The following is a 25087-nucleotide window of genomic DNA, read 5'->3' as shown; positions in this document are numbered from 1 at the left end:
TTTCAGCGTACACTTAATATTGATGTTATACTTGGCAGGTGCATGTATTTTCATCAGATCAACAGGAGAGGGCATTTCACAGGCAAGTATTACCTGGGTTAAATGGTAGCCATGAACGGTTTGAAGTAGGTAGGCAAAATTTAGAAGTTCTTCTAAATTCAAATTCATCTAAAAGTGTATCCTCAGGAACAAGAGAAGTGAAAGAGACAGCTAGCATTGTGCTCCACATGTCCTCGTCATGCCACATTTTCAAAATTGTTGAAGGTGGCAGCCAAGATAAATGCTGTATCAGATTTCCTATCATATTTGCATTTCTCAGGCCTCCTTCCTCCCCTCTTTGCAATCATGTGTTCTAGGTCTTTATTTTTGAAAGGCTGATCTCAGTTTCCTCACTTCTCTATCCCCAAACCTGGTCATTCCTACTTGGGCACCTTCGTTTGACCTCCCTTTTTTTCTCAGCCGAACTGAAGTCCACTGGCCCACTAAAGCTCCTTGGATGATATGGGGGGGGGGGAGTTAGTTTCCTGGTCCCTTGATTAAGACATTGAAAAAGATGTGCTCCTGCCGAAGGATAGAAACTCACCAAAGTGATAAAAGAACTTAAATAGAATTTTTAGGAGAAAGGAATAACATCTCTTCCCCTTGCTACCAAACTGTAAAACCAGAGCCTGGAAGGATCACAGGAAGACAGGGTTAGATCTCAGTCACAAAGGGATGAAAAGCACTGGGAGCCATATTCATGGACTCATAATTCAAGTATGCTAGATCTTAGTAGAATGGTGAATAATATGCCATATGTGTCTCTAAAATTCTGTGGTAATATAAATCTAAATCGGTAATCTAAAGTTATAGTCTCATCTTAAAAAAAAATACAGGGGCGCCTGAGAGGTTAAGTTGTTAAGTGTCTGCCTTCAGCTCAGGTCATGATCCTAGCGTCCTAGGATGGAGCCCCGCATCAGGCTCCCTGCTTAGCGGGAAGTCTGCTTCTCCCTCTCCCACTCCCCCTGCTCCTGTTCCCTCTATCACTATGTCTCTCTGTCAAATAAATAAAAAAAAATCTTCAAAAGAAAGAAAATTAAAAACTCCTTAAAAAATACAAAGTTGTTAAAATAAAAATAAACCATGAATGAACAACAGCAACAAAAACAAACAGGCTGCGTTAGGACACTATCATCAACCTGTACTCTATCAGCCGCCAGCACTTAACTACTGCTGACCTCCAGAGGCAGGAGCCTCAGGCGAGAGTAGTGACAGGGGGCGGGGTACCTCAGTGTCTTGAAAGACTGACTTCATGAAAGGCTAACGTTTCCCAGGCTTCATCTGGGAGTCTCTGAAGCCCATGGTAGTAAGATTCAGTGTAAAGTTGGGTTCCAAGAATGGGAAAGAGGAATGCGGCAGAGAAGGGCAGGGAGGGGAGGGGAGATGGTGCAATGTTAGCAGAAGAAAGATGAAATGGTAATTAAGATACTTGGCCTTCTTTTCAAACAGTTTAATGTTAAAACTGGCAATGATATAATGAATGGAGTTGAGACTTTTTTTTTTTAAGTATAGGAAACTCTTATTTCAGGATAAAGAAAATAGGCACGTGTTTTTGAGAGACTGGAGTTGCTAGGTAATCTTTAAAAAATCTAGGAAGATGGGAGAGAAGGTGTGAAAGAGAACAGAGCAATCTTCCTTAATAATCGAAGGGGGGGGGTGGTGGAAGGACACAGACTTTGGGAACTCTAGTTTATTAAATTACATTTAATTCATCCCTTAACAAGTTTCTTGCAATGGGACATTTAAAAAAATGAAGATTTATTTATTTTAGAGACAGAAAGAGAGTAGGAAGGAACAGAGGAGAAGGGGAGCGAGAGAAAGAATCTCCAGCAGACACTGATGAGCTAAGCTTGGGGCTGGGCTGGACCTCATAACCCTGAGATCAGGATCCTGACGTTACAACCCCAAGCCGAAATCAAGAGTGGAATGCTGAACTGACTGTGCCACCCAGGCGCCCCGGTAATGGAACCTTTTTAAAATCAGGAGCATTGAATGTTAGTTTACATAGGGTAAGATTGACCCTTTTAAGGAACACAGACTGCTGAATTTTGACAAATGCATGCAGTTGTGTTACCACTACAATTACCCAAAACGTTTTCTCATGTTCCTTGCCCATCAATGCCTTTTCTCCCAGCTCCTGGGAATCAGTGCTCTAATTTCTATCCGTGTAGTTATTACTTTTTCCCATAAACTGAATAATAAAGTCTGTAGACTGTTATAACTTGGCATAATAATTTTGAGATTCATCCATGTTGCGGTGCTTATCAATAGATCATTTTTTATTGCTGGTTAAGTATTCCGTTGAATGGATTTAATTACCATTTGTTCATATAGTGGGCCCTTACAATTCTGAAATGTTAATATTTTAAGAGACCACGGAAGGGTTCAGTAAGGAGCCCAATAAAGTAACTGCATTTATTTAAAATATTTTTTTATTTTTAAGTAATCTCTATACCAACATGGGGCTTCAACTTATAACCCCGAGATCCACAGTTGCATGTTCCACTGATTGAGGCAGCCAAACCCCAGTAACAGTATTTTTTAACAAAGTATTATAAAGGACTAAAAATGCATGTTACTATAGGATTTTTACAAAGCACCTTACAAGAATCTCCCCAAATACCCTGTGATAGGTTGAGAGGACACGTGAATAGATGAAGACCAACTTAGGGAGACTCACAGCTGGTTGGGCAATGAGACCCAAAGTGTAGACCTAGGGCACTTGTCAGCTTTGAAGGACGTTTCCGGATGAGTGCACCCAAGACTCTCCCATTCATCCCCCTCTGCCTGCCATGTTAACTGACAGTAAGATTGAAGGCATCCTAGATTTAAGTGCTGGCATTAAAATAGAGAGGAAAATTCCTGCCTTGGATAATGGAACCAACATTTTAAAATATCTTAATGTGGTTAAAAAAAGCATTGTGGTGGGCCAAAATCAAAGGTGTGAAATTTAGGGGAGATTAAAAACATATCCATTTGCACTATCCTGACAGAGAGAACTGACCCAAGAGCAATTCTTTGGGAAAGGCTCACCAAATCAGTAAATCTAAGCTAAACAAACAAACAAACAAAAAAACCCCAAAAACAAAAAACAAAAAACAAAAAGCAAGGGTCAAATTTTAGGTTTGGATCACAACTAGTCAGGCTTACAAGCTGTATTTACCTTGAACTATTCTCTCTCTCTCCCTAACTAGATTCCAGCTCATTGATTTCATTTTCCTATTACAGTTTCACACCGAGGAACAGGAAGGTTCTGACAACTCACTGTGAGCAACACAATTACCCATTGAGAAAATCCAGGCTTGCTATAGTTTATGGCACCTGATGTCAGAGAAAATGCAACTTCTATTTAATTGTCATGGTCTTAATTTTATTCATGGTTTTAAAAACTCCTATTCTGCTCAATCCCCCAATAAACATTCTCAAGAGCATCCTTCTGCAACATAAACCATCTTTTCAAATTGGCTGAGCTCAGAGACAGTAACTATGGCTGGATCTAAAAGATGAAATTCTACTTCTGACTTTCCCCTAAGTGTTAGGATATGTTCAGATTACAACAATTGGAGGGATGGCTCAGAGCAGAACCACCCTTTTTAGGGAGAGAGTATGACTGTGTGCACACATGTACCTGCCGACTTATACTGTTCTTTGTCTTTTATAAGGTGGCATTCCAGGGTCACCCAGGTGGCTCAGCCCGTTAAGCATCAGACTCTTTGATCTCAGCTCAGGTTATGATCTCAGGGTTGTGAATTCAAGCTCCCTGCATTGGGCACCATGCTGGGCAGGGAGACTCCTTAAGATAAATACATAAATGAATGAATGAATAAATGAATGAATGAATGAATAAAATTAAAGTAAAATAAAATAATTAAAATATAAGGTGGCATTCTGGTCTCCTCTTGACCAATATGCTTGACCTGAATAAATTCTGATTATAGACCTCAACTTTTTTTTTTTTTAAGATTTTTTTATTTATTCATTTGACAGACAGAGATCACAAGTAGGCAGAGAGGCAGGCAGAGAGAGGGGGAAGCAGGCTCCCCACTGAGCAGAGAGCTCGATGTGGGGCTCGATCCCAGGACCCTGGTATCATGACCTGAGCCGAAGGCAGAGGCCTTAACCCACTGAGCCACCCAGGTGCCCCTAGACTTCAACTTTTTAAGGGAAAATATATTATCATAGTTCAAACTGTATCCTCTACCAATAAGGTTAAAAATGAAGAAATGGAGACAGAAATGACAGAGGTAATAATAGAAGATGGAAAAGAAGAAATTGCTATTTGAGAGAGAATAAATTATAATCCTCTTCTTTTTCCCTGTGTGGTTTTGCCAATAAGACATCAGGAAAAATCCAGCTTTAACTCAGGGTTTATGCTTATAAACCACTTGCCATAAATGATGAGAATCTATCAGGAAACTTCTGTATAATTGAAATTTCACAAACTTCTCATCACACCCTGTGGTATCTCATTAAGTGCATTTTTTGTTTGTGGCTAAGGCCTTATAAGTAAGTTTTTCTTGAAAATCTTCAGTCATGGCTGGGCAGCTCAGTCCGTTAAGCATTTGCCTACAGCTCAAGTCCTGATCCTGGGGTCCTGGGATTAAGCCAGGCATTAAGCTCACATGGAGCCCTGCATCAGACTCCTTGCTCCATGGGGGGCTGCTTTTCCTTCTCCCTCTGCCTGCTGCTCCCCCAGCTTTTGTGCATGCACTCTCTGTGTCAAATAGCTAAATGAAATCTTCTATTTAAAAAAAAAAGGAGGGGGCCTGGGTGGCTCAGTGGGTTAAGCCGCTGCCTTCGGCTCAGGTTATGATCTCAGGGTCCTGGGATCGAGTCCCGCATCGGGCTCTCTGCTCAGCAGGGAGCCTGCTTCCTCCTCTCTCTCTCTCTGCCTGCCTCTCTGCCTACTTGTGATCTCTCTCTGTCAAATAAATAAATAAAATATTAAAAAAAAAAAAAAAAAAAGGAGGGACACCTGAGTGGCTCAGTTGGTTAAGCGTCTGCTTTCAGCTCGGGTCATGATCCCAGAGTTCTGGGACTGACTCCCACATGGGTCTCCCTGCTCAGCAGGGAGTCTGCTTCTCCCTCTCTCTCTCTCTGCCTGCTGCTCCCCCTGCTTGTGTTTGCTCATTCTCTCACTCTCTCTCTCTGACAAATAAATAAATAAAATATTAGAAAAAAAGGAGACAATCTCTAAAGCTTCAGCCCTTACTTGGAATATAAATTAAGAGAGGATTCTGAAAAGACAACTGCCTAAGCAATAAGAGTTATTTTACTTCCCGTAATCTAAGTAAATATGGTTTATACTTCAGTAGCTTTGTTGTATGCTAGAGAAATGTTAAAAACTGTTTCCATATTGCTCTAGTTGTCATTCAGAAATGCTTTAATTGATCTGTCTAAACTGATTTAAATTAAAACACTAAAGCTATTTTCTAAAACATAGCCTAGAGCAAATGCCTATGGAAACTCCCCCTGAATTCTTTCTACCTAAAGAGTTGGGCCTAGGGTCCAGCACATCCTTTCTAAATACCAATAAGGAAACACTAGTTTAAAATGTATTGAAAAGGTGGGGCACCTGCTGGCTCAGTCAGTAGACCATGTGACTCTTGATCTTGGGGTTGTCAGTTCAAGCCCCACATCAGGGGTGGAGTCTACTTAATAATTAAAAAAAGAAAAAAAAAAGTAAAGAATAGCAAATAAATAAATAAAACATACCGAAAAGGAAATACCAGTCTCGTTAGTATTTTCAGGTGTGTCTGACAACAGTGGATGGATTTTTCTAGATTTCTTTTGGGATACAAAAAGCTGAACGTATTTAGATATTTTTTATACTACAAACTAGGAGACAGAACATGCGTAGAAAATAGCCCATTGTCATCATTTAGGAATCTGAGTAAAAGCTGACTTTATTTTGTCAAATTTCAACTTTCTACCTGGAAAATGTCTGACAAGCAACCATCTCTTCTTCTTTCAGTGCGTATAAAAGTTGAAATAGTTGCGTTATTATTCTCATTACTTTGTTCTGTTGCATCATTCCAATGGGTATTTGCTATCATGTATCTTTGATTCCCCGAATTACATACAGATGCAACTGTCACCAACCTCAGCTCTGTTTTGGCCTCCGGGAGGCAGGCAGGCAGCAAGATTTAAAGGGAAGATAAGCCTCTGTCTCTTTCCCTCCTGGATTATTCAGCTACTCCAAGTTTAGGTCCAAATGTAGCCTGAGGCTCAGTCTGTACTCCCCACTATGGTTTTAGGGGGCAGTCAGAAAAATGCCTTCTTCCACTCATGAAAACAGTGGTGAGTGCAGCAGGCTGGGGAACACCCCTGGAGAACACCAGCAAAGGATTATGGGGCTTCTCTGCAGAACCTTACTTCTTTTCAGAGCTAGGAGGGTAAGGTACTTCACCTCTCGGAAGCAGCGCAAATCCTGAATATAAGTCGTGGACAGAGAGTAGAGGAAAGTAGCTGGGGCTTATCCTCTTAAAAGTTGATAATATCTACCCTTTGTAGCCTATGTCTTGGCCATGGACACAGAGGAAGAGAGGGACTGTCTGATTGTGCTTATTTTCTACATAGATTATATTGTCCCATGGCCCCAGTGGAGTTTAATTAAACTCCATTAAATGGTTCCAATGGGGTTTAATTAAAGTGCATAATGAAGGTATACAGTTCTCTGGTGGTGAGAAATTATTGAAATCTACTCACTAGCAAGACCTTGATAGCACTCACAAACTTTCTGTGCTTCCTTCAGCTAGTGGTTCTCAACCACAGATACATAGAAAAGTCACCTGGAGAGCTTATTAAAAAAAATATCAATGTGTAGGTTCCCTTCCAGAGATCCTGATTTAATTTACTTGGCATGGGTCTAAAACATCAGCATTGTTAAAATAATACCTATTCAATTTAAATGCAGCCAGGAAGCTGGGTATGTTCCCATAGGGCCAAGAAGTAAACCCTTCTTGGGAAGGATAGGCTGCTATCCTTCTCAGGAAAAACAGAATGAAGAACTTCAGCATTTTCCCCTAGAACATCTGTAGAACCTTAGTTCCATGGGCTGTTAATAGTGACTCTGAGATAAAAAGAATTCCTGTGATCACATTTTGGAAACATGGAGCTGAGTATTTCTTCTATTCAAAAAGGGTACTGGGAGTTTTTGAAATGCTAATTTGTAACTGGCATATGTCAAGCAGATTATAATAGGCAGGGTTTCCTGAGCCATAAAACACTTGACCATGAGACACTTTCAAGGAGTACCTCATGGGGCTAGAGTTCTACAAAATTCAAAACCTCTCTTTGGAGAAGTTTATTTATGACTGCCTTAATCTCTGCCAGATTGGGATATGTGCTGCCCATCTACTGCCCTAAGGTCATGTTCCTCCTGCTCTTCTCAGCTACTTACTCAGGTCCCAAAGGGGATTGAGTCCTTGTGATTCCATTTTACTTCAGTCCAGCTCATTAGCAAAGGAGGCTACGGATATAATCATTGCACACGCATTTGAAACACCAAAGTCAATCACATTCAAGTCAACTTTCTGAAGGTAAAGACATTTTTAACACTTGCACCCTACTTTTGCATATAAGAATACAGATTTTAGGAATAAATGGACTATCTCCTTACATTTCTCCCTATCAGACAATTCATATTTTCTATATAGAATAAGGGAATGGAAAGGCTGAGTTTAGGGCTCTTGTGCTTTTTTAGATGAATTCTATTCAGTTATTGACTTTTTACTTATCTCCCTCTCTCTCTCTCTCTTTTTGGTTTAGATTTTATTTATTTATTTCATACAGAACGAGAGAGAGAGAGCATGCATGACCACAAACAAGGCAGAGGGTCTGAGAGAGAAGCAGGCTCCCAGCTGAGCCGGGAGCCCAATGTGGGGCTTGATCCCAGGACCCTGGGGTCCTGACCCGAGCTGCAGGCAGGCTCTTAACTGACTGAGCCACTTAAGTGCCCCAATTATTGACTTCTTAAAATGAACAAATTTTTAAAACATAAAGAGGAAAAGATGAGCTCATACAGAAACACAGCATAAATAATGATTTAACTAACGCAGAACGGTGAATGGAGAATGGGGTAAAATGTCATTGGTCTAGAAGAAGCCTTAGAGATCATCTAGCTTAACTGTATCAATATGTGGATGAATGTACAGAGGCCAGACTGGTAAAAGTTCTCCTCTAAATCCACACTATCAACTGGTAACAAGAGGACACCGGGGTAGGTTCCTGAAACCCATCCCGAGTGCTTCCTGCAGTCCTGTGCTCTCTCCAGACTGTCCTCCAATCCACAGCTCAACAAAGACAGAAATTATTTAAATTCCCAAATATCTTCACCAACTATGCATTCCCCAATTATTCACACATGTTGTTTCTACAGTGCCATGTTTGGAACTTGTTAGAAACAGTTGCCTCTCATTTCTGTCGTTTGAATTACTAGTCTCCCATGTGCTATACCTAAAAATCATTTAACATGTCATCAAGTGATCTTCGAGGGATGCTTTTATACATAGATCTCCAGCAGGCTTTGGTTTGGTGCCATGCAACTTGTGAAGTACAATAAATATTGGCAACTGATTTAATTCAATTTCCTGCTTAATGTTAAATAAACGTAAGTAACTTAACGTAGATTCATACAAGAAGTTCATCATAGCTCCACCTGTCTGCTAAGGGGGTGAAAACTGTTGCCTGTTTTATTTTTAGCCGACATTTTTACTAGTGAAAATTTTACTTCAAGGGAGACTATTTTTACTCTTATGTAAATAGACACTATCCATATTTAACTAGTGAATAAGACCTGACCATTTACAGATATGTTTTTCTTTGCACCTGGGAATGCCACACAGTTTTTGAAGTTTGAGTTTTAAAGTTGAATTTCAATCTTACATAGAGAAGGTTAAGTGGAAATACAGGACTTTTTTTCCTTCATAGTTCAGTCCTGTTATTTTGAATATTCTTAAACAAAATGGTCCTGGAAGTCCTCTTGAATGGGCAGAACATCCAGAAGGAGGCTTACTAATTTTATTTCTTACATGCTAAGAAGCCTCGTTGTATGATTCAATTCATGATGTTTTCTTTTGAGATTAGCAATTAAATGGAAATTTCTTCATTTCTCTTCTGATGCTGAGTAATTTCATAGGATTAATAGAATCATCCATTGCTGATTACCTTCCCTACCACTTTCTCATTCAACTAAAAGAAGAAAAAAAAAAATCTATATACACTTTAGGCTCCTTAGAGGCAACCAAACAGGTCGCGTTCAAGTAGAGACGTGTGCACTCTCCTGCGTCAGCTGCCGAAAGTATGGCTTTTAGAAGATAGTAGCTGACTGGAATTCATGTCATATGTGGAACAAAAAGAAAACAGGGATGGCGCATCTGGGTGGCTCAGTTGGTTGGGCGACTGCCTTCGGCTCAGGTCGTGATCCTGGAGTCCCTGGATGGAGTTCCGCATTGTGCTACCTGCTCAGCAGGGAGTCTGCTTCGCCCTCTGACCCTCCCCCTCTCGTGCTCGCTCTCTCTCTCTCATTCTCTCTCTCAAATAAGTAAATAAAATTTAAAAAAAATAGAAAAGAAAAGAAAAGGGGGATGAATGGCACAGCAAGAGAAAACTCAGACACCAGAGCTGTCTCAGAAATTGAGAGGGAAATGGAATTAAAATGACTATGGAAGGCCCCCAAGGAGTGGGACATTAAGGAGACAGATGTTGCCTCAGTGGAAGAAAGGCATTTCAGATAGATTGTCAGAGATAGAAAGGACATGTAAGCAATGAAAGAACGGCCTATCATTGAAAGTTTTAAAATCTGGAATGGGTGACAACCTAACAAGTACACTGGAGAGAAGATCCAAATGTTGAAGGAGAGTAGAAATTGTAAGGGATCTCCTAACATTGAGAATCAATGAAGAAGATGTTGTCACCAGCAAATATACAGATATCTGGGAAGCACCTTTCTATTTCTTGCTTTCAGGAATTATGGGAAGAGTAGGAGGGTTTATTTCTAAGAAGGTGTGATGTCAATTCACTTTTTGACTAAAAGGGAAGAATTAAGCCTATTGATTATTTCACTTCCCTAACCCATGCTTCAGTTAAAACATCATGGCCCTGGGAATAACCCAGTGGAGAATACATCCAGGACCTAACAGAGATATTATCATAATCCACATCAATGAACATATTTATTGGGTATATACTACACGCTAAGTACTATGGATAGATAGAGGAAAGCATTTCCTAATTACCCCAGGTAATTACCTGTATTGTGCTTAATCCTTTCTTACAAAATCTCTCATGTATTATAAGTTTTTGAAAGTAATTTTCCTCCACATTGCAAGTTCCTAAGAATGGGACAATCCTTGAGTCCCAATCTTTGCACCACTGGCCATGACCACTGTAAAATACAAGGAACAATAACACTTCAGGCTCCTAAGGTGGGTGATGAGAAAGAAAGCTTCCTCCTTTTTCTGACTGGCTGTTTTTTCTGAACAGAGCATTAAAGATAGTCTGACTCCCTCCCCTTCCTTATATTGTCAGACATGTTTTTGCTTGACTTCAGATTCAAGGTGATTATGAGAACGTAAGAGATCAAGAAGGGAAAAGTTCCTATGACCTCCTTGAGATCGCAAATAGGGAAGTTCTTAACATTGCAGAAAATGAGGGCCCTGGGCTTCTGTCTGAGCTGAATCTGTTCTGTCCATGAGGCCCCATACCACCTTTGTCTAACTGCCACTGTTGTTCCTGGGAATTGTATCTGTGGGGTCTTGTGCAGATTTCAATCAATTCTCTTCCCCTTTCCAGGAGTGTTAGAGTGTCTGCGGTGTGCTCTACACTTTTGGTGGTACTCGGTACATTATAAATAATGAATGGGCCTGACTGCTATCATTTTGATGGAAACAAGCAGGTTTCCAGGCTATAGGTTGTGAGAAAGATCACTGCTGTACAGTGTCCCAGAGCACACAGGTATGTCAACTACCACAGAAAACTGGAAGTAGTTATCTGTGCTTTATGAGGTCAGATCATTCCCTAGCTTTATCTGGACATATTCAATGGACTGAAAGGAAGCCACAGCCCTCGAGGTACCAAATCAACCACCCTGTAAGGTATAATTCAAGTGGTCCACATTAGGAAGTATTTTTGACCAAATAAAATAATAGCGAAAGTCAATGTTACTAATTAGAGCATTCTCCATGCTTATCTGATTACACTCTCTCCTTAGTTCTTTCCCAGCCAGAACTCAGCAAACACAGTAGAAAACTCAGATTCCACCAATGGACTGTTTTCAAAGTCGAATGTGTTATGCTTCTTTTCTAACTCATTTTTCTCTTGAACTTATCCTTCTATCAAAATTAAAGTTACCGCTGTCAGTAGGAAATTGTGAAAGAGACACATTCCATGCTGACATGTTTTTACCCAGATTATTAGCAGAATAATAAATGTAGAATCCTTTCAATACAAGACAGAACTTTATATAATTCTCAGTGTCACTTTAAAAATGAATTAGAATTGTTTTTCTTCCAAAGTAAAAAAAAAAAAAAAAGCTAATAGTCTAGAAACATCCTAGGGCTGCAGTCCCTAAAGCTGTCTAACTATTAGAACCAACTTCAGAATTCTGCAAACAACCCAGATGCTCAAGTCTAATGCTAGACTTGACCTGTTAAATTAGAACTTTTAAAGTGTATTCCTCTCTTTGAGTTTGTTTTTGTTTTTGTTTTTGTTTTTTTTTGTTTGTTTTTTTTAAGAAGCTCCAAGAGAGATTTTGCTGTGAAACCAGGTTTAAGGGCTACACTTAAAAAATGTGAATGAAGTCTTTTTCAAGGTCAGGCTACAAACTGACCATTATTGCCCTATTAAGCTATTCTTTTGAGGATTTTTTAAATAAATGTAGAGTAAAAAAAAAAGACATACATTTAACCTTGATATACATCAGGAGACTTTGATTTGGGTTTTAACTGGAAATGTTAACCATGTATCTTTTGTTTAAAAGGACATATAGTTTAAGACATGTAGAAAAATGAAAGTGGACATCTACCTTACCTTATATATAAAAATTAACTCAAAATCCATCAAAGACCTAAACATAAGACCTACAACTATAAAACTCTTAGAAGAAAATGGGGGAAAGCTTCAAGACTTTGAATTTGCCAAGGATTTCGTGGATATGACACAGGCAACAAAAGTTAAAAAAAAAAAAGGCAAGATGAACAACATAAAAATTTTGGTACATCGAAGGACATAATCAACAGAATCAACAGAATAAAAAGGCAACCTGCAGAATGAAAGAAAATATTTTCAAACCCTATATCTAAAAGAGGCTAATATCCAGACTATATAAAGAACTTACAATTCAATAGCAAAAAACGAATAACCAGATTAAAAATGGGTAAAGGACGTGAATACACCTTTCTTCAAAAAATGGCATAGAAACAGTCAAAGGCTTATGTAAAGATGCCTCACATCATTCATCACTAGGGACATACAAATCAAAACCACAATGAGATATCATGTCATACCCATTAGGATAGCTACTATTAAAAACAAAAATAGAGGGGCACCTCGGTGGCTCAGTGGGTTAAAGCCTCTGCCTTCGGCTCAGGTCATGATTCCAGAGTCCTGGGATGGAGCCCCACACTGGGCTCTCTGCTCAGCAGGGAGACTGCTTCCTCCTCTTTCTCTCTCTGCCTGCCTCTCTGCCTACTTGTGATCTGTATTTGTCAAATAAATAAAATCTTCTAAAAAAATAGAAACAGTAAATAGTAAGTGTTGGTATGGATGTGGGGGAATTAGAACCCTTGTGTCCTGTTGGTGGGAATGTAAAATGGTGCAGACACTAAGAAAAACAACTAACATATTTAATTGGGTACATACCATGTGTCAAGTACTGTGGATAGAAAGATGAACGCATTATCTAACTACCCCAGGTAGTTACTGTACTCTGCTTAATCTTCTATTATAAAATCTCTTTCATGTATTATAAGTCTATGACAATTTCTCAAAAAATTAAAAAGAATTACTATAGAATATACGAATTCTTTTCTGGGTATATATCCAAAAGAATTGAAGCAAGATCTCAAAGAGGTATTTGCATATCCATTTTGATAGCAGTACTATTCACAATAGCCAAGAGGTAGAAGCAACCCAAGTACCCATTAAGGAGCCAGTAGAAAAGCAAATGTAGTATATACAGACAATGACTATTACTCAGTTTTAAAAAGGAAGGAAATTCTGACACATGCTACAATATGGATGAACCTTGAGAACATTAAACTAAGTGAAATAAGCTAGTCACAAAAAGACATACTGTAGGATTCCACTTACAGGAGTCATGTAGAGACACAGAGTTAAAATTAAAATCGCAGAGACAGAAAGTAGAATGAGAGTTGCCATGGGCTAGGGGGAGAGGAAATGGGGAGTTGTTTAATGGTTATAGAGTTTCAGATTTGCCAAATGAAAAAGTCCGGGAGAGTTGTTGGCACAACAAGGTGCCTGTACTTAACACTGCTAAATTGTTCATTCAAAAGTGGTTAAGATGGTAAATTTTATGTAAGTGCTTATTATCACAATAAAAAAAGATATAATTTAGGAAGTTTGCTATAAAGTGAATTTTAGTTAAGTGATTTCTATCATCCTACTACCTTCCATTATGAAATCGGAACATCTCAACAAAATAAATAATCTGGAATGTAGTGAAAGCAAAGCAAATAAAAAATCTGGAGAATCTTAAAAAGGGAAAATAAATAGGAAATCATAACTTTCTGATACTTAATATATACTTAAGTATACTTAATATATAACAATATTTATAATACTTAAATAATACTTATAATAACAAAATACTTAATATATAACAATATTCATAATAATAATATATTATATTTGTGCCCATATATATTAATATATAAATAATAAATCCAAAAATTTATTAATGATACTTTTATAAGTAGATATACCATGTAGTGTTAAATTCTTTTAACATATGGCTGTATATTTCCAGTTGCTGTGACTAAGAATCTGCAGCCATACATAACCTTAAGAGTTTTAACCCAAAATATAATCTCTTTTTTAACTGAGGATGGGAGGAGGGGGGAGCAATTTTCAGTATTTGTAGCTTTTTTCTGGACAACACCAGACTAGCTTATTACCATATTCTGCATAGGGGGGAGGTAAATACAAGCAAATAAAGCCTAGGAAGGAAACACTCAGCTCAAGTTTAGAAGTCAAAGTTTTCTCTTTAAGGAGTTCTATGGCATTGATTTGGCAACTAACTACAGTATCAGTAAATTAGCAGATTGTGCCTATGCTGAGCAAACACATGGCTTGCCTATTTATATTACACTGTCGCTAGTATTCAATTTACACATTGATGCTGTATTTTGTTTTGAGTCTGAAAAAGGACAGCTCACTGTCTGACGAAGGCTGTGGCACCTGTAACTAGAAATAACCTCGAAGCTATGATATAAAATCTGAATTCCCCGTGTTTTAACAGTCAATTCTTCTATAGAGTGTATTTGTCACTTCACAAACTTCCTTAAATCAAGACTTGATTTTGCATAAAAATTAAGTTCAGAACTGAACTTCTGTAAAAATTACAAATATCTTTAGTGTGGATAAAAAAATATGAAAAATATTTGTACAGATAGGACAGTGGAGCAAACCATACCTTCTAAACCTTGATTGGCAGCAAAGTAAACAACCCATCATTCACTGAATGCTTACTTTATATTCATTATCTCACTTTATTTTTCACGTATTAATTTATTTAAAGTAAGCTCTATGCCCCAGGTGGGACTTGAACTCACAGCCTCAAGATCCAGAATTACAAGCCAGGCCGGCTCCCCTATATGTGTTCTGTCATGTTAGCTTACTACTGTCATATAATGGAAGGCTTCTTATTTGATTTAAAGCTAGGGAGATTGAGGGTTGGAAAGAATGCATGCTACCCCAAAACTACCCAGCTCACCAGAATGAGGGTCTGGATTTGAAGATGGTTCTATGGACTTCGAAGCCTCTTCCTCTTAACTTCTGGGCATTGCAATTTCTACCAGTGTTATTATACTCACTTTCACTAACCCAACTGAGTGCTGGGAGAAAAGTCCTGTGAGATAGATTTTTGGTCTATCTGGTGCATTTTTAGAAAGTAAACCCAAAATATAGTCTTCCAAGATGTATCTACCATATCTGAAGGAGACTTGTGGCATGATGCCAGATAAAATACTCTATTTAAAAGTCTCTGGTGTTGCAGATAAAATTCCAACTCATCAAAATATCTACTATTTTATATAATGGAGTGTCCTCCCTGACAGCATTATCATTAGTGAGAGGTACTGAAAACATTTTAAAATTTAATGTACGATTGTCTTTACTTAACATTGTTTTTATTTGTTTGCTTGCTTTGTTTTGTTTTAAGTAGGCTCCAAGCCAGTGCAGAGCCCAACGTGGGACTTGAACTCAAGACCTGAGCTGAGATCCACATGGTGAGCCAACTGAACCACCCAGGACCCCCTGCTTAACATTGTTTTTTAAACCAAATAGTGATAGTTAAAAGAGGATAAAATATTTTTTTACATTGATGAGAAATATCATGTAAGGCTTAGAATTTTAGGGCTTTGAAACTGGAAGTTACCTGAGTAATTATCTTCTTCCTTTCCATATTGCATGTAGGGTATAAATTAACCAGAAAAAAAATTCTATTCTTTTTCAAAGCATCTCAGAAAATAAAATATTAAATGCGCTTTCAATAACACATTCCAGGAGCTTTAAAATATACGTGTGTGATCTAATTTGAGTCATTTGCAGCTTCTAATTGGGCAGAAATTATTAATATACACTTGTAAAATCAGTGTATGATGTCCCATTAGTTTGTGTCATATCACCTGTCCATTCAACAATGTACCTCACCAAGATAAAGAAGTTATTTAAATGGTTTCAGAATCCTGATTCAAAAGTGTCTTTACTTGGGGCACCTGGGTGGCTCAGTGGGTTAAAGCCTCTGCCTTGGCTCAGGTCATGATCTCAGGGTCCTGGGATTGAGCCCCGCATCGGGCTCTCTGCTCTGCAGGGAGCCTGCTTCCCTTCCCCTCTCTCTGCCTGCCTCTCTGCCTACTTGTAATCTCTGTCTGTCACATAAATAAATGAAATCTTTAAAAAAAAACAAAAAAACCCCAAAAGTGTCTTTACTTGAAATAATATTGTTCACTGGCAAAGTCACAATTTCCTCAAAATTGCAAAAAGACGCTAAATTTTCTGATCTAAAATGTTTCATGCATTAGTTATTTTTATAATTTGATCTTATATGCTTACAATTTTAAAAGATCCAGTCAGTCACTATATGAATATATAAGTGCTGTCTTTAAATAGAACTGTGATAGGAATACGAAAGTATCTGGGTTAATAAAGATGATTTAAGAATTTAAAAGAGAGTCTGAGGAGATTGGAAAACCAGTCTTACCTGAAATGTGTTAGGTGTCTCTGGATGTCAAGGTCTAGAATTGGAGTGGGTCTGGAGGATCCCAGTGGTGATCTATCTTGGCTCAAGAGATCTTGGAATTCTTTACAAATTTGTCTAAAATAAAAGATTCATCATTGAAGTTGAACTCTTAATATGGGGCTTTAATTTCATCCCACGATATTTACCAAAAGTTTGTTTTCTCATTTAAAGAAGGATGAGATTTAAAAATTATAATTAATTAATTAGATAATTAATTAATTAAAAGAGGACTAGGTTAATGTTCATAAAGCAACCTCCAAAGTTCCATCTACAACAAACAGATGAGGTTCACAATGGTGACTTTGCTCCCAAACTATAAGAAAACTATAAAAATTTTGGAAGTGATCAACAGCCCATGACACTGACAAAACTGTGTTCATTTTTAAGGTGAATATTCACAGATCAACCTCAGCATAAAGATATCTATATGACAGAATCACACTGAACCATTGTTTTTTTAAGAAATTAAAATATGAGTTTTGGAGGGGATATCACGTTTGTAAAAAGTTTAAATCAAGTTACAGTTTCCTTTCAAGGCCATGATTCAAGCAAACTTTGGAAAATACTGTTTCCCAGCATTTCATTAGAATTTAGAATCCTGTGAACTAAATTCATATTTTACTATTTAAAGTACAAAGTCATTTACTATAATTCAGCCCACTAGCTTCACAAAAATGATTGTTATGTTCCATGTAATACTGTTTCTTGCAAAAGGTACCCTTAAGTGTGATTTTCAGATAGTGTGAGTTCACAGAAATTGCCCTTTTCATTGTGAACCCAATTGAAAGTAAAAGCGGATCATAAGGAGAGGAAAAACAAAAAACCAGAAAGAGCCCTGATCTGCTCTAAATCAAACAGGATCCTCCATATCTTCCAGCTAATGTTTTAGTCTCTGAGATATAGCATCTTAATGCATCCTTTTAACAACTGCATGTGTAAATGTTCATTGAGAATATTTGATCTGAATTTATCACTTTTTCTGTTCTGAGTTAGACTTAGTTGATTGACTTTCAGATTTATTACAATTTAAACTAAGTTTTTGATGCCAGTCGGTAGCATCAAATGATGTAATTTGGTAGGGCATCATTATCTGTTACTTTGTGTTACTGAATAGAGTTAGATATATTGTTATCTTTATTTTTTAGGCAATTTCTAAATAAAATTTAAAATCCAGATTCATGCTATCATTTTTCAGACTGGCAATATGAATTACTATTTGGTAGGTCATCAGTAGGAACCATTATTATAAAAAATATTGGAGTTGTTTAAGATGAGTCTTTTAATTTTATATCAGATTAAAATATATTTAAAAATTCAAATGTCGAAACATTGCTTTAGTTCTTGTGGTATGATATTGGAATTATTTGGATGATTGAATAAATTAGTTTATAAGCTGGTAAATCAACTTCCTTATACTGTATAAATAATACAGCAAGTTACAATAAACTTAAAGTTGCTGAAGAAATGAGGAAAAGGCCAAGTGTGGAAAAATTGAACTTACGCTAAGCAATTCAGCTACACTATAAAGGAAGCTGTACCAGGAGCAGCTCCAGAATTCTCGACCTCTGGTATTTGATTCCGCTGCTCTTAACTCACTGATTTAGGACAGCTTCTTGACTTAAAAACAGATGACAATTTTGGAGACTCCCCTTGGGCAATTATGATCATCATCTCATTATGACAGTTACGGAATTATTATTTTTATGAGTAGTTTCGTCCTTATTTTAAATTTTATTTATAAAACTACAATAAGAAATACTCATTTCTCAAAACAAAATGACACATTATGAATTATGTAACACAAGATGATCTTCGGTGAATCATAAATTCTAACTTTATCACTTACGTCACTGTCCTTAAGGACATAATTTTTAAGCCGATGTCTGAATTTCAAATTCTGTGTTTCCCTTTTTGACAATTATTGTTATGGTAACAATTAAAACGTGTTAATGATTCTGCTTTACCTTAATGCAGATCAAATGTTAAGCATATTTAGTTCTAAATTCAATGAAGAAGTTTAATGTGTTTTCTATGAATCAAATGTTTTGTCCAGTACATTTTTAGAATTCAAAAATGGTCTATTTCAGTGTCTGTCCTTCCTATATAATTGTCTACACCAAGATATTTGGTTAATCAACAAAACACAAGAAATTAAGGGGAATTAGGAGGCTCTACCCTTCGTCAATAGGCCTTTCATTTAATTATACAGTTGGCAACACAATTACATACAACTGAATCCATTATTCATAGAGGTAAAAGAGAAACATGTAAGCCAATCCAACAATGCAGATCAGTTATTGGATCTCTTATCCAAAGATTTTGAAATTCATATGTATTTTTGATGCCATTGTCACAGTCTTGTGAACAAAGACGAGCTAACTAGAATGCATGGGTATCCATGTAGGCTACTTAATTTCAATGTTGAAGATTTTAATTGAAAATATCCAAAACTTCACTATTAGGATATTAGAAACTGCTCAGAACACATATTGGATCCATTCATATATTGTAGGAAAAGCTTGTTATTCCTACACATCCCTTAACTTATCCACTTAGGTTGATGACTCCTTGTCTTGTATATATTTGTAATGACTACACAGTCTCTCATTCTTGTTTCACATTGTCCAATAAGAAGATGGGACGGATATACACAACCAAAAAGACAAAGAAAAATTATACAGGCTCTCTCCTAATTTCTAAATGTTTATGACCTATTTACTTATACAAAACTTAAGGTTATTGGAATCAGTGAGCTCAATTCTTGATTATTTAATGGTTTACAAATGTCCAGCTATGGGCAGAAGGATTGAAGAAAAATACATGTTTTCTGTTCTCACAATATTTTATGAAACCAAAGTCCAAAATATCATCTAAAAATAGACATTTTTGAGATCCTAGGCAAAAGGAAAATACTACTCCCAAGTTGAATCCACTACTGTAAAATAGATGTCTCAGCACAACTTGGGCAAATATGAAAATACTTCTCTTAATCTCCTCAAGTTCTAACATTGGACTTCCATGAAAACAAAATCTCTGCATCGGTTTGAATGTACACACATTTAAACAGAGTTATGGGAACTCTCAAGAAAATGGGTACTTGAATGTTAATGGCGGCATTGCTGTAGGCGGTAGAGGTGAGCAGCTATGGAACCCTTGTGGGGTAAGGGGCACAAAAAGAAGGACTGCTCTAGAGTAGGGAGTGAAAGTCTTATAATAAGCCTGATGAAACTATAACAAACGAATTTTGAGGTAGAAAATATAAAGGTGACTTCTCTTAGATAACGCATATCTGGGGATAACCGAGTCATTCAGAAGTGTCTTATGGGTATACATATTGGAAAAATCTGTATAATCCTGCTGGCTAGAAAGAGACCAAGCTTTGGAAACACCTGCAGGACACTAGCTAACTTGTAGCAGTGTATTCTCTTGATCTGAACACGTCTTTATGATATTGAGAATTCGTACTGACGATGTGTACTTTCTGCTCCTCCTGGAGAAACTGAAATATTACTGATGAAGACCCCTCTGGGTCCTCCCATGTAAGGGGTAAGAGCAGAAGCAAAACCAAAGAAAAGATCCCCCAGGAGATAAGCCACACAAAAAATCCAGGTTCAGCTCTTTCTAACAGCAAGTTTTCAGAAGCTTGCACACAATAAGATCTATTCCAAAATCTTAAATCCACATTTTATACCTGCCTTAAAAGTTTCTTTTCTAACTCTTGGTCTTCATTTTCTTTCTCAGTTGTTCCTTTCCCTTTCGTTTTCTTGTTTTACTTTTTTTCTCCTTTTGCCACCACCTTTTGTTTTCCTTCTCTCTGGGGCAAGACGAACCATCTAAGTTATTCTCAGAAGAGTAATACACAGGTATATCCCAAACCCAAACAGTGCAGCCACAAGCAGCACCAATCCCAAATAAGGGACTCAATATCGTGAGCAAGACTGTTGGATGGTAGGTATCCTATTTAAGCCCTTAAACTTGTAAAAACACACAAAAAGACCTATGTGACATTAGAAGTTGGTAGAAGAAATATTTAGTTTTGATTTTATGCATTTTGAGGCCATTTAGACTTTAGCTAACCTGTTGTGAATTCTTTTTCCATCAGTTTCTAAGAAGCAACGTCTTTAATGCAATCTACCTTATATTCTCTCTTTGAAAGTTTTCCCCAAATAAGAAACTAATTTAGAGATGATAGTTTAACCCACTTGAGACTATTAGTTCTAAAATTTGAATATAAAGTTAGGAAATTAGCAAGATTATTAAGTCTATTATGTAGCATAACTTATTTTAATAAAGAGAAGAGAGTAAGAATTAGCTACTGTCTGAAAGATTTTTCTCTAAAAGTTTGAACATGACTTGCAGCACGGTTTGACTATTTTGTTGGGTTTTCATACCATCTATGGTAGTTCTTCCATTCCTTATCAAAGAACTGTCAAGTTTGAAGGAGTTTGAACTCATCTTATGCAAGCTTCCCCTTTCTTACATCATCTCTGTCATTATTTTAATTCACATTTTTGTTGGACTTTTTACAATTTTCAGAAGATTTCTCATACATGACATCTTTTCTTTTTGACAGTATCAACACTTCAGGTGGGGCAGGATAGGGATTGTTTGCTTAATTATACACTAGAAAAGATGGGGGCAGTGATAGTGATCCCTTGGTCCTAGAGGACTCTGTGTTACCTCTCACATACCTGGGTCCTCTTTTTTCATATTCTCCAGACATTCACAGTGTTTAGAGATCTTCACCCTCATGTATCAAGGTGCAGTGAGTGGTTTAGACCAAACCACATAGAAGTTAATGACATATTTGCCTGGAATCTACATTTCCTAATACTTTTCTCCTAAGAATGCCTGCATATTCTGAAGAGGTTTTCTAAAAACTCATCATCACTAAACAAAGGCAGTTTGTAAATCTTGCAATGGCACAAGGCCGGGGCTAAGGGTGTGTCCTTGTGTAATATATCTGCTGAAACATGAGACCCCCTGCTTTAGAGAGCTGGTACTTTCTAGACTCTTTCCCTCACTCAAAGAAAATGGAAAAACTGAGAGAAGGCATACAGAGCTTCCCATTCTGCTTACTTGGTCGCTAGGATCATCTTTTTTCGTGCTGTCTGTTCTTTCTGTTCCATATGTTGTCTGGCAAGATGTTCTCCTACAGCTTTGGCTGGAAACTCTGTTTCACAAGTGTAGCCAAAATCCCGAGCCAAGTGTAAAGCTTCCCCTGTTGGCAGACAATAAAAGTCAGTTTTCCACAAATGTCTAAACTCAGTAAGAGTAACACTTTATATTTTCCTCAAGCCTCCTCCTTCCTTGTGGTCAGATAGATCATTTTTTCCTATTTGTTCTAAATAATACTAAGGAAAAGACTTTTGGGGTGGGGGTAGATTAGGAGGAGGAGAAACTGAGGAACAGAGAAGCTACTTACCAGGCAGGGGCGTGTGAAAAACTGTGGCAGAAAACAAGAAAAACAATCTAGGAGTTTTGATTTTCCTAGAGACCAGTTTAGCTTCTCAGATCCTACAGGTTAATGCCAGAGGGAAAAACTCCATGGGTTTGCCATTCTGTTGTTGATCAACCTAAAACCTAACCTTAGTGTATTTGAAACATTCAGATATCTTTCCTAGGAGTTCTATCAAAATATTGACAAAGGGTCCAAGTAACTTTCCAAAGAACCTGGAACACATTGGAAAGGGGAGAACAATGAATTTTATCGATTTCATACCACTCTGTTTGCAAGGATACAATATTCTGTGATTATAGTACCAGCATATCAGGCTTCATGGCAGTCTTCAGTACCTTTTAGCACAGTGTGCAATGCTTCTTATGCACACTAATAAAAACATAGTGCTTTTTAAGTATAGTAAAATCATAAGTAACTTTTAGTCTTCCACAAAAATCTTAAACCTGAATAAATTGGTAAGAAATGAGGTAAAAATGGCTTATCTGCCAAGTAAGATTTGGGGATAAAGTTCAACCTTGAAAACAATAGTAGTTTTAAAGCTCAAGCCAAATTTCACTTGAGCACGAAAACTCAAAAAAACAAAACAAAAACAAAAACAAGCTTTCACTGCACATATACTGAGCTCCTACTTTGCTCAAGGTGCAGTGCATATGTAGGAGTAATGAGGGATATAAAAGGGCAACGACAACTACTCCCATAACAGTAGCAAAAAACACCTTAGTAGCACTTTCTAATTTACGCAGCAACCTATATGAGCGCTATCATCTGCTCATGTTTACTGACATTATGTTGTTATTATTTATAACACAAGCTATTGTACTACAAGCATCACGTGAGTGTTAGAGAGAAAACGTTTTACTGATGTTCAAAGGGGGAAAAGGTGGTCAACATGGGGAAATTAGATCAGATAATGCTGTGTGAATTAGGGATCATGATTTCCACACCCTCCCCCCCATTTCAAAGCAGTGGCCAGTTTTTAGTTAAGATTCACATATTCACATGGTAGGAAACATCCTTCTTAGTCATCCACTCTAAATAGGAAGAGGGCATAACTACATGCAGAGGGTCCCTATGTTGAGGAGTCTGGATAGGGCTGGTTATTGAAGGGTCACGGTTTTAGATAAAGCTGCAAGGTACAAGAAATATTTTTAAAGGGCTTATTACTAGCAGTTTATCCCCCTAACCAATTGAGAAAGAAAATTTATGCATATTTGACAGGAAAGTGGCACAAAGTTTTTTTGGAAAAAAATAAAGGCATCGTGGGATGCTTGGGTGGCTCAGTCGGTTAAGTGTCTGCCTTTGGCTCAGGTCATGATTCCAGGGTTCTGGGACCAAGTTTCGTATCAGGCTCCCTGCTCAGTGGGGAGCCTGCTTCTCGCCTTGCCTGCCATTCCCCCTGCTTATGCTCGCTTTCTCTCTGGTAAACCAATAAACAAAATCTTAAAAAAAAAAAAAAAGACATTGTAATGCCATATAGGACGGTCACTTTTGCTAGAAAAATGACAGAAGGGAGATAATTCAAGACATTTCAAATTTGAGGCATATAGTCTAAAGCAGTGACCCTAACACATGACAGAGGATAAGCTCATGTGATCTTGGGATTTACAAGTATCTTACCACTAACACAATAACCCATTCGCAGTGTCATCTTTGTACATTGTGTTGAGTTATGGATATTGATATATCTGCATATTGCAATATTGTCACAGAAAGATATTTGGAAAGCATTTTCACAGGTATACACACACACACACACACACACACACACACATTTGTCTTCTACTGTTTGTGCAGTAGTGAGAGAAGTGAAACAGTATAAATGGGAGGGTGGCCGCATGTCCCTTAAATTTGACGTTAAAACCTGACTCTGGTCCATTATATGCAAAGCTCTCACCGTGTGTAGTTTTTAAAGCAGTTTGAACGGAACAGCTGCTATTTACATTTACACTGACAGCCAGATCCTTCTTTCCCTTAGTTCTGTTTACTGCTTTCTCTCGCTTGCAATGTAACATTGTTACTGGATGTATAGCTATGTTACATTAAAAGAAGTGGCAAGTGAAGGCACTCTGATACGTAGTTAAAATATGTGTATCACGCTACAAAAGCTTTGTGTGTAAGGACCCAAGAATGAATGAGTAAATGAATTGTGAATTAAAATACACATGATATCCAGCAAGGAGGACAAATCTGTATTTAAATTCTGTACAGCAGGTACCTTAGAATGAACAAGTTTAAGAAAAATAGGAATTTTAGGATCATAAAAAGCATGTGAAGGGGAGTCTGGGTGGTTCAGTAAGTTAAGCATCAGACTCTTTAGTTTCCACTCAGGTCATGATCTTGTGGGTTATGAGATCAAACCCCACAATTGGGGGGGGTCCATGCTCAGTGGGGAGTCTGTTTGATGCTCATATAATATTCTGTAATTTTACTTCTGTTAACTTTTTGAGAGAGTTACGCAGTGTGTCACCTACTGCTGATGTTAGCATTGAAAAAAATGAATACTTCTTAGGGGTTTCTATTTTTTATTGGAAAGGGAGATAAGGACTACTTAGCTTATAGATCCTAAAGACTTGCACTTAACATACTCTTATACAAACAATAACCCTAACCCCAAATATCCATCCTACATCTAAAATATCCTTGAAATAATACAATATAAGGTGGTCATCCATGCTGGAGTCAGTGTATTGCCTGGTCGTGTGAAAAAGGGTGGAAGGTCCTGGTTGGTCAAGTGGCACAGTGCATTAAGATTTCAAAATGACTTAAACTTGTTTTGCAAACAAAAACTAGGGCATCCTACCTCATCTTACAAGGCTATGAGGTGACACGGCAGTATTTGCCATATGGAAACAGAAGGAAAAATGTTCTCAGCCCTTCCTGAATCATTCTTCTACCACAGGTTGCTATACCTGCTTTTGCCCTACCAAGGAGACACAGAAGTTCATTGATCTTTACCTTCACAAATCAGTCAGATCCCCTAGAATCTTATACACACGCTTTCTTTTTAAAAAAGAATTTGCTCCCTGATGTCAGGGCACTCATTTTTCACTCAAAAGCAAAAAGTGAACAACTAGGGGAAATTATTAAGAAAAGTTTAAATGAACTTC

At 37.5% G+C, this 25087-nt stretch overlaps 1 protein-coding gene across 1 annotated transcript in view; it reads right to left on the bottom strand.

Annotated features, from left to right (window-relative positions):
• The window catches only part of TFAP2D (transcription factor AP-2 delta), a 54954-nt gene that overhangs the window by 3738 nt on the left and 26129 nt on the right, over window positions 1–25087 (bottom strand). Inside the window, exons 6-7 of the mRNA XM_044237664.1 lie at window positions 21599–21740; window positions 16481–16594 (exon numbers count right to left, since the gene is read on the bottom strand). Of these exons, the coding sequence (XP_044093599.1) occupies window positions 16481–16594; window positions 21599–21740 (256 nt within the window). The remainder of the gene's footprint in view (window positions 1–16480; window positions 16595–21598; window positions 21741–25087) is intronic.

The sequence above is a fragment of the Neovison vison genome, chromosome 1 (assembly GCF_020171115.1).
Source record: "Neovison vison isolate M4711 chromosome 1, ASM_NN_V1, whole genome shotgun sequence".
Lineage (NCBI taxonomy): Eukaryota > Metazoa > Chordata > Mammalia > Carnivora > Mustelidae > Neogale > Neogale vison.
Note: the sequence above shows the minus strand (reverse complement) of the source record. Positions and strands in the feature narration are given on the sequence as shown.